General features: G+C 39.5%; 1 protein-coding gene across 1 annotated transcript; it reads right to left on the bottom strand.

Annotated features, from left to right (window-relative positions):
• Positions 1 to 1391: 1391 nt before the first annotated feature.
• On the bottom strand, positions 1392 to 15511 carry LOC139727304 (E3 ubiquitin-protein ligase mind-bomb-like). The gene is made up of 7 exons (XM_071638259.1): positions 15380 to 15511; positions 9455 to 9738; positions 8821 to 8992; positions 7721 to 7827; positions 5356 to 5550; positions 2928 to 3055; positions 1392 to 1562 (listed from the first exon to the last, which is right to left on the bottom strand). Exons 2-7 carry the CDS (start codon positions 9681 to 9683, stop codon positions 1392 to 1394), a joined length of 1002 nt encoding a protein of 333 aa, XP_071494360.1. The 5' UTR covers positions 9684 to 9738; positions 15380 to 15511.
• Positions 15512 to 16212: the final 701 nt, after the last annotated feature.

Raw genomic sequence — 16212 nt, forward strand, 5'->3', positions numbered from 1 at the left:
CCTGATAGAGTCCTAGAAGTTTGATCCCAATAAAGATAAAAAAATCAGATAATTTCGGTGAAATATGACAAATCATCTAGATGTGAAATGCTTTCAAGTGCATCAGACAGTACATGGCTTTTTAAATCTCGGGTGATTTATGAAACAAACACAACTTTAATACAGGACACTTGAATATGTGCACAGGGAAAATAACACCCTTTGTATATGTATTGCTTACGTCTTTCCTCGTCTTCTGAGTCACTCGCACTCCGGTCGTTTGGGCCGTCACCTGTTGTTACTCCTGCCACGCTACCTACATACTGGATGTCAAAAATTATAGCCGATTTGAGAGAGAAAAGCTGGGATGTCAATCTTCTAATATGCATTGTCCATTTAAGTATTTGTTGTCAATTCAGCTTGAAGCTTCTGAAAATTTTGCACCTGAAACAAACAATTGTTACAAAGCACAAAGATTCTGACAGATCATATTTCCCTCTCCAGAGACTCCAACCCCAAGCACCTTCTGATCTGGAGATTCTCCTGCCTGAAACCCCTGGCAAACTGGAGACTCCAATATGATGTGCACGAGATCCCTTTAAAGGAATGGTACAATATTGCTTGAAATGAGAATTGGGCTTTTAACTTTTTGGAAGAAACCAAGAAAACACTTGAAATAGTACAGAGCATAAAGTTTTAAAAGGAATTCAAAGTTTATTTGATGAAAATCGGGTTTGGAATGAATGAAACATCCAAAAACAAAATAAAGCAAAGTGATCGTAAGAAAGTGTGGGTCCCACACTTTATTAGAATCGCTCTTTTTTGGATATCTCAGCCATTTCAAAACCAATTTTCATCAAATAAATGTTGAATTCCTCATAGAATTACATGCTCTTTCATATTTCATAAAAGGTTTCTCATTATCTCACCAAAAAATGTTAGAAACCTGAAATTAGATCTCAAACAAAACTGTACGATCCCTTTAGTGTGGCCGGGGTCCAGGGCTCAATTAAGGGCCCTGGAAGCTCTGGGCCCTTGGGGTACTAGATGCTCTCTCGTGGTATCTAAGGCTTATTTTTTAACATACGATGGCACTAAAAATCATACATTTTGGTTTAATGAAACTTCACTTCATATAAAAAAGGTGTTTGGGTGGGGGAAAGATCATTTCAAGCTAGAAAAAATACAATATATAATAAAATATAATAAATATAATATATGATATTAAAACGGACACACAGAGCCAGGGCGGGAGAAATTGAATCTCAAGCAGGAGTACAGGAGATTTTTCGAAAATGGACTTTCAGCGAGAGATCTCTCGTCGAAAGTGGGAGAGTTAGAGTCTCTGCCTCTCCCTGAGGAAATAACAAGACTGAATAGTAGAAACTCTAATAGAAAGGCCTAGCATCATGTTACAGAAAGATGGTATCTGGGCCTTGACGGATAAAAGCGAACGAATCAAAGGAGGATACCTTTGTTAGGGCTGCCGGGTGAAAGATCCACTTTTTTCGGCGATGGGGAAATTCCACGATTGCATCCCTCTCATTCGTCCAGTCTCGGACAACGCCGACGTGTCCGATGTCCTGGCAAAGGAAGTCAAAGACAAAATGGAGTAATCTCCAGCCGCATGCTGCAATTACTGCAGAATTGCATTGTTCAAACCCTGAGATTAATATCAATTACTCTATAGTAAATGAATAGACATATTTGTGTTTATGTCTGTGTGTGTGTGTGTGTGTGTGTGTGTGTGTGTGTGTGTGTGTGTGTACATTATCTGTTTATTTGGTCAGGCACATGAATACAATATAAGAATCTCATGTGCACCTTTCTTGAAATATGCAATGCTTCAAAAAGCTGTGACACGTGAGCTATTGTTGAAGTTAACCTCAAGACTCATTTGTTCGTAACCGTTTTCCAGTAGAATTGTATATTATGATTTTTTTTATCATCATCATTATTGTGTCATTCATTTTCATGTTTGTGTAATGATTTTTGTACTTCATAACTCACTTTTTCTACTGCGCCTTAAGCACATTAGTTATGTGGAATTGGCGCATTGTAAGTACCCTGTATTATTATCATTATCATTATTATTATTATTATTATTATTATTATTATTATTATTATTATTATTATTATTATCATTATTATTATTACTACTATCATTATTATCATTATTATTATTATTATTATTATTATTATTATTATTACTACTACTACTACTACTACTACTACTACTACTACTACTACTACTACTACTACTATTACTACTATCATCATTGCCTTTAGCATAACACTGGTATGCCAATAGATTTCAAGGTTTCACGTATAAACCACCATCAAACTAACCAAAAATTGTAACCAATCACTGATAAGCTCTCCTTCCCATTGACCAATAGGCCTACAGAAGAAGTCAATGGGAGAGAATAAACAATATGTGAAAATCATACTGTAAACAGCTAAAAATTTGCCACACAAAACTTTCGTGATTGGAACTGGAGGCCGTTTTATGTGGCATGACACGTTTGCAAATTGCCTACCACCATGAAAAAAAAATCATGAGTACCCATGGTACACATGTATTTACTGGTACATGTACACATGTTGTAGTACTAACACAGGGATGCGTTAACACACACTGCTGATTGATACAAAACACACAACTGAATGCCTGCTACTAAACATGTGTAGTTTAAAAACAAACAAAACATAATCAAATAATAATGCACACTTCTACATGTAGTATGTATGAGTACTAGTACAGTACTAACTATGGTGTACATTATTGCAATGGCATTTGATGCATTGTGTAGACAAGGACTTTTGCATGCAATTTTAATGCTTTTGTGAATCTTGGATCTTTACAAATTTCACGACAGTTTCATGCATACCAAAACTTCTGGCTTTTCAGTACTCATTGATTGCTTTGTCACCACCATACTTCATACCTCCTCCATGCCCTCTACCCACTCCCCATGTCCTTGTTGGAGATCCACGAGTAGCTCCCTCGGCAGGTCGATGGTCACATGACTCCCGACGACCAATCCCTCCACAACTTCCATTTTAATGGCTTTCCCTTTGGAAATCAGACATTGAAGCAAATGGAATTCTTATTCGATCTTTGACACTTCAGTAGCCCGTTTCATAAAGATTGAGCATAAGTTGCAATCAATCACAAACTGGGTTTCACAAACAACTTTGCGATTGATCGCAAGTAATGCTCAATCTACTGAAATTTACGCTTGATTTTTCTTGAAATCAAGCCTAAGTATCTTTATGAAACAGGACTTACACTCAATATTGAACTTATGCTTGATTCAACAACTTAGCTCAATAAATCGAGCGTAAGATCAACTGCAACTCTTTATGAAACAGGCCCCAGATCAGCATTACATCAAAATTAGTTATAAGCTAACAAAAACACTTCAACAAATAAACAAATCAAAAGAAGTAGATCTCTTTCACAATGTATGTCCCTATAATAGATTTCAAAAGCTGTGTGTCACGTGAGTGGAATGACAATGGTCTTTCTGTCTGCGTGATTCAGCACATGTTAATGAATTTTGTATAATTTGCGTGTACAATGTATCATCACACATGGAACGAAAGTACACATTATGCATGCATATTGCTTCCAGACCAAACCAAAGCAATCAAATATTTTGAATGAGATTAACTTTGGTGCAACAGTCTTCCACATCCCCCATCCCTTCTCTCTTGTTTGAAATCTAGATTATGGTCTCCAACATGTGTATGCAATTTTTATGCCTCCGCCACGAAGTGGTGCCGGAGGCATTATGTTTTCGGGTTGTCCGTCCGTCCGTCCGTCCGTAATGAATTTTGTGTACAGCGTATCTAACTAAAAAACCTTTTGAGGTACCCTGATGAAACTTGGCATGTACGTGTATTAGGGGGTGAAGTTGTGCCTATCAACTTTTGGGTGCACATGCTCAAGGTCAAAGGTCAAAAGGTCAAGGTTCAATACGTAAAATTTCATTATTTCCACCATATCTATGCACTGCCTGAAGATATTTTCTTGAAACTTAGTGTATACAATGTATTACCCAATTAAGATTCTATGGTGAAAGTTTGGGGTTATGAGGTCAAAGGTCAAAGGTCAAAGGTCAAAGGTCAAGCAGAAATATAAATATTTCACTTTTTTCTCCGTACCTTGAAAATTGTTCAAGGTATCTTCATGGAACATATATACATGTACTGACTGGCAGTGATTATCTAGAGAATATAGGGTTCGTGGGGTCAAAGGTCAGGGGTCAAAGGTCAAGGGCAACACTTCAAAATTTTACCATTTCCCTCATATTTGTGCAATGCCAGCATGATTACTTTTTTTTTCTTGGTGTATGCATGTATAACCCAATAGAGATTCTCTTGGAATTTTCTTTTTTTTTTCTTTTTTTTTTTTGCCTCAAAGGTCAAAAGGTCAGAGATCAAGTGAAACTTTTTCCTCCATATCTCAAAAGTGACTCAAGTTATCTTGAAACTTATTTATGCATGTTCTGCCTGACAGTGATTATCTTATGAATTTTAGGGTCAAAGGCCAGATGAAAATGGTAACAATTTACTATTCAATACAGAAATTGCACTTTTTCTCCATACCTTGAAATTTACTCAATGTATGAATTTATGAATGGGTGAAAGTCAAGTTAATGTCCTTAAATCCCCAAATGCATGCTCTCCTATTCATCCAATTAAACCTAGGTCAAGGAAGGTGAACATTCAACATATTTGTGACAAACTTGTCATTTTAATATTTTGCCAATTTTGTGAAAATGTAATCACACATTGTCCACATGTACTATACATGTAGATCTATTAGGAGAATCATGCATTATGGCGGAGGCATACCAGTCGCCATAGCGACATTTCTAGTTTAGCATTATTTTGTAGGTCATGAGATGAGTACACTGTGAAAATGTAGAATCACAATTCGATAAATTCCAAGCTCCTACCAAAGAGGATACCGTATGGTACAGTTGGCACAAGGGACTTGTCTGAGATCTAGACTTGACAGGGGTCTTCCTTCAATAATGTAAAGTTTCCTGATCTGATTAATAATGATAATAAGAATAACCAACATTTATATAGCATCTTTTCTAAACAGACTCAACACGCTTCAAAAACTTCAACAAAATGCAAAATATCAACAATATTCACAAATCAGAACAAAAGAGAGAAAAAATAAAGCAAAACAAACAAACAATAACTTTAAACTTGTCAGATCACTCGCAGTGGAATGAAGTAAGAGCTATAAAAAAGGTCTTGGGGGGACAATTAGGTTGTCAACAGTTTTCTAAAGTGATCTGTGATTCATGATATCATTTTGCATTCACAATAAATCAATCAAACCAGTCTTTTTACCAAGGATGGGAAGATGGTCTAGGTAGTAGACTCCTCCAGACGCCGACTCCTTTGTCCGGAGGTCCATTCTGCCCTCGAAGCCGATGCAGTGGATGCCACGCTCGTCCGGTGGCCAATCCACCACAGCTCCCGTGCTTGCGTACCCCTCCTTCCAGTCACAGAGGTGGTCGATTTTTCCAAGCCTGCGCCTCCTCTCTGCAGAGTGATTGAACGGAGTGAGGGGTTTCAGGCAGAAGTATGGGATGTTGCTGCAAAATGGGGTGTATGCTGAAACTTTGTTTTGTAAGAGAAACTATCTACATATCAACAGGAAAAAAACTAGAATTATCACTGAAGGTGATTAATACCCCCGCCTCTAGTGTTGCTTTATAGTATGTGATGTCATGAGGGCAATATGACATTAATACCAAGTTTGTGTACTTGTCGAATCGGAAACAGAATAATTTTAGTTTACTGTACAATTACAAAGTTGACACTGAGTATAAAACTTACAGCAAATGGAAACATGCTTTCCCCCAGCATCACTACACTTAAAGACCATCATACATGTACATACCAAATTTGACCTTCACAGCTTGAATGGTTGTTTTGATACAAAAATGAGTGGTTACCATGGCAACACATTTTCCTTAATCTAACACATTGGTGTCATGCAAAACTACACTTCTAGATCATGATACATACTCAATTTGACTTTAATTACTTGAATGATGGAAAAGTTATTCGATCTACATGGTTTTGGTAAAATTGTGGTTACCATGGCAACGGTTTGTGTGGCAAACACAAATATTATGTGTCCCACATCTATACCTCAGGGCCATAATGCCTACCAAATTTGGTTTCAATTGCTTGAAAACTATGGAAGAAGTTCACTCCACAGGATTTTTAAAAAAATGCAGTTACCATGGCAACGCATTGCTTGATACAAATACAAAGGACATTTTGCAAAACTACACTTAAAGAGCATCATACACACCAAATTTAACCTTCATAGATTAAATGGTTCAATTTGATACAAAAATGAGTGGTTACCATGGCAACACATTTTTCTTATATTAACACATTGGTGTCTTGCATAACTACACCTCCCGATCATCATACATACTAAATTTGACCTTAATTGCTTGAATGATGTGGAAGATATTAAATCCACAAGGTTTTGGCAAAATCATGGTTACCATGGCAACGCTTTGTCCGACAAACACAAAAATTATGTGTTCCACATCTATGCCTCAAGGCCATAATGCCTACCAAATTTGATTTCAATTGCTTCAAAACTGTGGAAGTTGTTCACTCCACAAGATCTCGAAGAAAACATGCGGTTACCATGGCAACGCTTTGTCAAGTACAAACACAAAGAGTATCTTGCATAACTACACCTATAGATCATCATACACTAGATACCAATTTTGAAATTGATTGCTTAAATACTATGGAAGTTATTCAATCCACAGGTTTTGGTAAAATTATGGTTACCATGGCAACGCATTGTCCGACAAACACAAAAAAAACCATTTCCTGCACATCTATGCCTCAATATCATCATTTACATTAAGTTTCATTTAAATTGCTTCAAAACTGTAGGAGGAGTTCGCGACGCAAGATTTTGCAACAGACCGACCGCCCGACCGCCCGCCTGCCTGCCCGCCCGACCAACATCACGGTGACTCCCATATACCCCCTTCACACTATGTGTGACGGGGGTATAAATATACAATGTACAAGTATATAAAAAAGCAAACTTTCAAGCCACTGCTTTGCATGATGCTTTGCATGTACTGTACCACTGCAGACCAAAAGCATTTTCATTGGCAGGATATGATTTAGTGTAGTGTACAGTAAAAGAGATTTTGTGCAAATGTGATGATGATGATGATGATGATGATGATGACAATAATGATGAACAGCATTTATACAGCACCCTTCATCTGTCATGACATTCAGAGATTCAAATGTCTGTGTCTGAGAATACATAGTTTGTTTTGAACAGTAAAATACTGATGGCCTTTTTCGCATTGATCATGAAATTTTACAAATTGCCACTGGCATTCAATGCATATAGACAAGAACTTACATATGCATTTAAATGTTGCAAATCTTGGCTCACTCAAATTTAAAATGCATATGAAAATGTCTGGTTTTACAGTAGAGGCATACTGCTATTGGCTGGCACATTACTGCATGCAATGCACATAGAACACACAGTCACAAGCGTGAAGGGTGAATGCAGTGGGTTTGCCACCCCAACCATTGCCAAGACTTCAAGTTTGTAACAGCATGGTCTGATCGAATTCTATGAGCATTTGGGAGAAGAATTCTCCACACCAAATGAAAACCCATGCCCACAACCAACTGGCACACTCACCATCACTTGGATCACTTGGACGGCCTGTCCAAAGCTTGACCTTTGCCCCTGGAAAGAGACCTTTGACCTCCGAGACCGTAGAGCCTCGCCTTGGTGGTACAGCATCTCTAAAAGTTATGCGAGAAATAATGTGATGCATTATGGGTCATTTTTAATGAACTTACCCCTCAGAACCAAACAAGAGGTCATCGCATGAAATTTTTAGTTACAGTCAGAACCTGAAACATGGCAAACTTCAGTGAGTGTAGGTATTCTATTCATGATCCTTTTTATGTATCAATGCTGCGGCTAACTGTTTCTAAAATATCTGTACGATTTCTGGGTATACTGTCACCTTCCACAATGGTGAAGTCAACTTCAGATGCAGTAGGGCATTTCCAAAGTAAAAGGGTATATTTCAGGGATGTCGCTTCATTCAGTTGGCAGGTACTGTATTGACCGATTCGGGTTCGTTGAGGGCAGCAGACAATTCATGGCACTGAGCGCAGCCATAGTGGGTGTCTCAGCCGACCCCCCCTGCTCTCCCCCTACCCCGGCCAACATGTTTATCACGCACTTGTAACAAAGGTTCGCGCACTAAGCAAGCATTCGCGCACTCAGTACGAGACGCCCATTGACTAAAGCAGTTTTTCATTCTGCGCGCGTGCTAATGTAGGGAGAGGGGTGGGGAGTGGGAAGTGGGGTCGGCTGAGACACCCACTATGGCTGCGCCCAGTGCCAAAAATACACATAGCGCGTCACAGAATCGGTCAATATGCTACATTTGTATTTTGTGAGGTTTTCATCTAAATGCAAATTTCTCCAGTCAGGTGCTATTTGTGAACATGACAACACACAAATGTATTAACTCTGATCCCAGCATGAATGTAACATGCATGCATACATTGTACCTATTTCTCTGTCCATTTGTACTGTACTTCAAGATTGCGAATTCAACCACTCCTGAAATTGTCGGAGAGTCTCAATTTGCGAAAAATTAGACTAGAGCTAAATACATTGTATGTGACGTATACAGTATGTGACTGCGTCCATCCCAAAGGTAGCTAAAGGGTTTATGGATGCAACAGGTAATATAACATGGTACACATTCAATCATTTACCCCTTGGCCCCGGGAATGAGGATTCTAGTGAAGATGTACTCGGTGAAGTTCCTACCCTCGTGGTAGCACTTAGAGCACAGATCGTAGTTTTCGAGGGCCGCGCAGCACCAGCGCATTCCGTGGATGGGAGAAAGATTGCAGCCATTACACTGGACCTCTGCATGGTGGTCGCCTGCAGAGTTGGGGTTAATTTCATTCAGTTTTTTGCTTTTAAGCAACATTCAACTAATGGTGAAGAAATTCTTGAAGAAATTTAGAGCACTGACTGTTCAAACATTTGTTAAAAGAGGTTTATTACATAACAAATAAAGCTGATGAAGCAATGGTTATTCCATTGCTTTGCGAGAACCAAGTGTGTAATTTGTTTGAGACACAATGAACCAGAATAATTCCCATTTCATTGTTCGCATTACAAGTCGAAGTCAATTCTTTCCATGGGTATATGACAAGCAGTCAAACTTTTCTAATGAGCTCTTTGCTTTGGTGAAATATTTAGGCATAAAAGTCTTCTGCTTTTTTGCCCATCATACCAATTGACTGACTAGGACTGTGATGCATTCTTTCACATCACTGCAGCAACGTTGAAATTGAGGGAGGGCCAACGAGGGAAAAGCAAAAAATTGCATCCACTCACCTACTGAACCGTTGTCCAAAATGCGAAGGTCGAAGGCGTTTTCAAACCCCATACGGTAGTCCCCCAAGAGACCCCTGTCCCATTTAACATTGACCCTCATGGCGCCATCCCCCTGGGTCCCGTCGTCCCCGAAGGAGACCACTGTGCCGACGTGCCCCGCCCCTCCGTCCTGGTCTTCCCATTTCCAGTCCGGCCCGCGCACCACTCTCAGGCCTGGCCGGAGGGACATGGCTACGAGTGGCTGCCTCGGAGATTAGGTAGTTGACTGGCTTCTACAGGTTTCTCTGTAATGCATCCACAACATGTTCTTGTGTTAGGAGTGAATAGCGAAAGCCCTTACACTTTGCCCATATTATTTTATCAACTAGAATATTCATCTGCTAGTGATAAATCCTAATTTTACACGCTTAGATCTCTTTTTTTACCTTGCTTGCATCTAAGCCACATTTCTGAAAATAAAAACAAAAAACACAGATATACTGTATACACCAAATATTTTGAGAGGTTTTTATTATCACCAATTTTGCAAGTCAGGTGGTATTCATAAATTTATAAATATGCGAAAGTATCAACTCTAACCCTGCTATGAATGAGACATGCATGCATACATTTCTCCATTTAGTACTGTACTCCACAAATGCGACATTAACCAGTCACAAAACTTGATGGGAAGTCCCGATTTGTTAAGAATTAGACTCTTTCTACACATGGGGTATACAGTACGTGATATGTCATCAAGAATAAATACATGGCAGTTTGGTGTGTTTTCAAAGTTGCTGCTGAATGGAAAGTCTACTCAGATTTAACTATGAATGGATGCTCAACCTAAGATGATGTTCATAAATACAGTCACACACAATTTCATCCTCCTATACAATGCATACTAAATGCACTTCAATACCCAGAATCCAGTTTTCATGTGAAGTTCACAGTTGATTCTTAATCAAGCAAGTCTTGAGCAAGCTTTCTGGCTGTTAGGCCTGAGCAGCCTTTCTTATTTTATACAAGGTATGTACTAAGTGTTAATATGTACATTTAATATTAATCTGATCTATCCCCCCCCCCCAATCATTTATAACAATGTGATGATATCGTCATAATCAAGCCAGCTTTTGCTACAAGGCATTCCCAATTCATTTCTAACTTCCAAATTACTGTAAAACAAGGAATGTTCGCGTGCATTTTAATTTCGCAAATTTCGCGAGCGCCAAGATTCGCAAAATTAGAATGCACACGAAAGTTCTTGTCTACACTACTTTGTGCATTGAATGCTTGTGGCAGTTTGCGAAAATTTCATGCCGCAAAAAAGGCCATCGGCTCCAATTCGCGAAAAATTCATGCCACGAATATATCATGTTTTACAGTATTCATTTTGGAGACAAAAATAAGAGTGGCATTCACATATGCTTCATTCCCTGTTGATAACATATTTTCTAAAATGGGTTCAAGAATGTAGCCAATTGGAAGCGCTGAAATGAGTCAAGTGTGCGTGCATTATTTTCTTACTAACATGCACGGCCGTGCAAAAAAGCGTAAAGTCACTGACGTCACAATGTTTACACTAGCAGTGCACACTCAATCAGTTGTTACAAGTGCGTCGCGCGCTACTATACACGCTGTCAATCCTGTAAACAACTTCTAGTTCGCGCTGCCAGCCGACCTTTCTTGTGCATAACATGTGGTGTACGTATACTCTTATACGTAGAGTACTTTAGTATATGTGCGGGATTTCCGAGTGCGACGTGCGTAAATGTTTGGGACGAACATCTTCGGACATCTTGACTTTTGAGCGAGTGCTACATGTAGCAGACTGGTATTGACCCACAAAGGTACATGAAAAATGCTGTTAGTTTTCAACCCATTTTATAAATCAAATAATACACAGGTTTGAGTTCGTGACGTTAGTGGAAATACAGCTCACTCTCGGGTATTTACAAACATGCACTCGGCTTCGCCTCATGCATGTTTCACAATTGTAAATACCCTCGGGTGCGCTACATCTCCACTAACGCACTCTCACCTGTGTATTATTTGTATAAATAACCTAGGTGGCTGTAATTTGCAGTTCAGTATTACATACCTTTATAACATGGGTTCAAGAATGTAGCCAATTGGAAGCGCTGAAATGAGTCACGTGTGCGTGCATTAATTTCTTAGTAAATGCACGGCCTGACGTACGTCACAATGTTTACACTAGCAGTGCGCACTCAATCAGTTGTTACAAGTGCGTCACACGCTGTCAATCCTGTAAACAACTTCTAGTTCGGGCTGCCACAACAGCCGGCGGCCTTTCTTGTGCATAACACGTGGCGTACGTGTACTCTTATACGTACGTACAGTACTTATGTGCGGGATTTCCTAGTGCGACGTGCGTAAATGTTTGGGACGAACATCTTCGGACATCTTGACTTTTGAGCGAGTGCTACATGTAGCTGACTGGTATTGACCCACAAAGGTACGTGAATGATGCTGTTAGTTTTCGACCCATTTTATAAAACAAATGATGCACAGGATTATTTCGTGGCATTAGTGAAAGTGCGGCGCACCTTCACTAACACACTCTATCCTGTGCATCATTTGTATACTGTATTACAGAGAACCTTTGAAAATAAATGAGGCAAAAACACATGCCATATCTGTCCTACAGGTAAAAAAACAAATAATCATGAATTGTATAAGGGGGAGCTGAAAATAGAATGTTTCTTTAGCCAATCAAATCTGTTTTCTCTCTTTTATTTTTAATCTTATAGTGATTCTCCATTTGATTTTTCTTCTTTTCCTGGATGAGATTTGTGACAAAATTGTTATTCTAGTTGAGGAGGTAACTACACGTCATTGGTTACATTATATTGTAAGGATACTAAAACAATTTATAACATATCACAAAATAATGATTCATCATTTATCAACATGAAATTACAGCAAATGGTAATGGTATTTATATATCAATGTTTGGCAGGAGTGAACATGATTGCTTGTGCAATTCCTGTGAGCATACAATAATAAAATGGTAATCCGATGGTATATATGTTTGGCATTACTGCAAGGATAAAATTGTACAAACAGCCCTGGTTTCACTTTGTTTTGTGCCTTCCGTTTTATTGGGCTCTCCAAACAACAACATGTTGTCACAGGAAGGAGACTCAGCAGAGTGGTTACTAACACGGAAGTCGCTTAGGACATTACAACAACTGCCTCCCAGATTGCATAATTCCATGTAGAGTTTAAACAAGGCACAACTGCTTCTCACAAACAAGGGGTTAAAGAGTAACCTACTTAATCTACTATGCTGATAGAGTAGATGTATCAAGTAATTGATGTGAAAGATATAGTACGAGTAAGAAGAGTTTAAAGAAGTCACACAGATGGCACATGTCTTTAAAGCAAACCAAAACCCAGAGAAATATGGATTGAGTGAAAGCAGCAACATTACACATCAGTGAAAGTTTGAGGAAAATTGGACAATCGATGCAAAAATTATGAATTTGAAAAGTTTTGGTGTTGGAACCGCTGGATAAGGAGACTACTAGAAGTTATGATGTCATGTGTGGACAACAATATAAAGAAAATATAAAGGGAATTCCACAAAAAAAAAATCATTTTTCTAGCATAATGAAAGAGCACTTGACTTACCGCTTACAGAAAGCAGGGGGGAATAACTGCTACATGGAATGTGTAATTTTCATAAAAAATTAATTCTTATGGAATTTCCTTTATATTTTCTTTATATTGTTGTCCACATATGACGCAATTACCTCTAGCAGTCTCCTCGTCCAGCGGTTCCAACACCGAAACTTTAGAAATGCATAACCCAGGGGGGCTCGGGCCCATTTTTTTTGTACCATACAAAGGAATACATAAGGTAGTGTGAACGCGGTAAGGTGATGTTTTTCTGCTGAAGACCTTTCTTTTTCTTTTTCTTTTTCTTTTTTGCTTGTCAGCTGAAGCAACCCCCCCCCCCCCCCCCCCCCCCACACACACACTTTTGAAAATGCTCCACCGGCCCTGAGTATACCACCAGAATGTTAGACTGGTGCCATTCATCCTACTTATCAGACAACATCAGCCTCCATCTCCCCATCTTAATGTAAGCCCAAGTATCGTATTAATCAAACCATGATTAACGACTAGGCCTAGGTCTGGTCAACCCAAAACATACTGTTCTACCCTGTCCCCCATTCATTACGTGAAATTGATGTTGAGTCTAACCCCACTAAACACCAAGGATGTAGGCCTACTATCTCCTTGCTAAAACTAGTTCCACCTTGTTTCTAATTATGCACCAACTGAAGTTTGGTCCAATATCGAAAACCTTTCTTTAATATCATATCAAGACTCAACCACCATTCACCCTGTCATTGTAACCTAGCTATATTGACCAGTTGTGGATATTTGCTGTATCTTGTGAATTGTAACATTAAAGAGACTTGGAATTTGATGCTCAGAGAGTGAGAGGACAGGCCATAAGAAACCTCTCAAATAAAATACCAGTACCCTAGTAGTGGTACACTTTGTTCGACATATGATGCATCGATCACGCGTTACCCCGGGGTACTGTAGTACCCTGGGGTACCACGTTGTATAGCGCCACCTCACGTCCACTCGAGGACAGCCGCAGAGAAATGCATGCACTGTGTGTGCGTGTACATAGTCATTCCCATACCACTGTATGTTATACCATGCATCCATGGCACGCTGTGCTAGCAATAGCATGTGCTTCAGTGCAGTGCAGTGCAGTGCAATGCAGTGGCTAGCGTGCTCCAGCTCCAGCACAAAAATAATTTCCACTTTTTGGCAACCCAGGGTACAACCTTTTTAAAAAAATAAATAATTCAACAAGATCAATGGCTGATTTTCATTTGGTACCCCGGGATACCATTTATGTCATCATATCAGGGCTGCCAACTCTCACGCATTGAGCGTGAGACTCACGCATTTTGGTCCTTTCTCACTCCAAAACTTTATTTCATTTGCATGCATTTCTATTGATCTCACTCATTTTGACTCCTAAATTATAGCATTGGCCTATGGGAGCTAGTCTCACTCTAAACTGGTTTCCAGCATTGGCAGCCCTGTCATATATTCACTGTGTACCTTGTCACACTCACAAGCCATTCCTTCAGCATACCTTCTAAGAACCCGATCCCAATACACAACAGTAGTGTCCATTCTCACCTGTACAGATGAGTGTGGCAATTAGCAGGCAATAATTTCTGGAGTAAAACCCTGCTTGCAACAAAAAGCTGAACTGCTGATATCTGAACACCATTTAAATCATACTATGACTCTATCACACCATTTTCATGGCAGCTAACAGAGCAGAGGCTCACACACCGTCACAGATTCTATACTGTCATTGCAGTCTCCCAAAATAATTTGTGGACACTTGATTGCAGAAACGTATTAACCGAGGTCTGAGCGGCCCGGTGAAAGGCAATACAAGCATCATAACTTATTGTTTGCGGGTAATTAACAGTTAGATACGGTTCTAACGTGTTAGATAATAGGCAGTCCCTGGTCCCTGGTACTGGACCAGTTCTAACCCCGGGCGCTCCTTGTACACAGTTAGTTATACTGTGGTGTCGGCGTTGAGGCTGGTCGCAGTTAGACCAATTCAGAAACTCACAGAGCTTGCAGAGAAATCATTAGACTTTGCATGATTAATGAATCTATGATGATATTCAGACTCTAGAAAGAGAGAGATAGCATTCAGTGCAGTATAGCCTATAGCCTAGGTAAATTACTCCCGAAAGTTGCAGTAAAACGGTAACGTTAGAATTCCACAGCTCACGTATGTGACTACGAAGATTGATTCCTGGTGATAGAATTATGAATATAAATAGGAGTTTTACCCTTTTTAGGACTTGGCGGAAGTAATCAACTCTAAAAAATCCCGCTTCCGTTCTTTATGGTCTTTTCACTAACCCAGTTTCGGTGTCCACTTAACAGGCGACAGGCTACCACTTCAAGCATAAGAAAATCGGGCGTCGAACGTCTTGTCTAGTACGTAGTAGTAAGTACCGCCTGGACTTGGACTTCGCACTGACTGGAAAACAGTTCCTGGCTGGTCGTCGATCTGCAGCATCATTTGTGCAGTGGTGGGCGAGTGAGTTTACAATCAGAACTCGCTGTGTGGACCGACCGCATCGCACCGTTGGGGAAAACCTACGGGGAAAACCCGCTGCCAGTCATCATCAACGTCCCAGTTCCGGTACTGGTTGTACAGAAGCCAGCACATTGAAACGCGAACGTAGCTAGCTCACAGCTAGCTGCATCTTGCTGGAAACGCAATTTTGAACAGCTCCCTCTCTTGTTCATGTTTTTTTTCACGGGAATTATAATACATGTACATGTATACATCGGAAAGGATTATCAGATTCTTTTCTTGACTGGATGGGAGCGCAGCGTTTTGGTGTGCTATGTACGGAAATAATATTTCTTTTTGCCCGATTTGTTCATTATTGTCTTGTTCATTTGTTTACTACGTTCCTCATTACAATATATTACAATGAAAATGTACCCAATACATGAATACGATATCATGGATATGACGAGTTTCATGGCAAAATGAGCTAAGCGCCCCTTTTAAACATTTAAAATTGAGCCCATTATCTGAAAGAGGAAAACAAATCATTTTCCACTGATATCTAACTTGTAACACAACAAGGAATATTCTTAAAGTTAAGATTACAAAAAATATCTCGTATTTTCCATGTTTTGTTTCGGTTTTGTTTCTTTCTTTTTCTTAGCAGCCGTTA

Source organism: Diadema antillarum, unplaced genomic scaffold, assembly GCF_040938485.1.
Source record: "Diadema antillarum isolate AM-2024a unplaced genomic scaffold, OU_Dant_1.0 seq00000124_RagTag, whole genome shotgun sequence".
Classification (NCBI taxonomy): Eukaryota; Metazoa; Echinodermata; class Echinoidea; order Diadematoida; family Diadematidae; genus Diadema; species Diadema antillarum.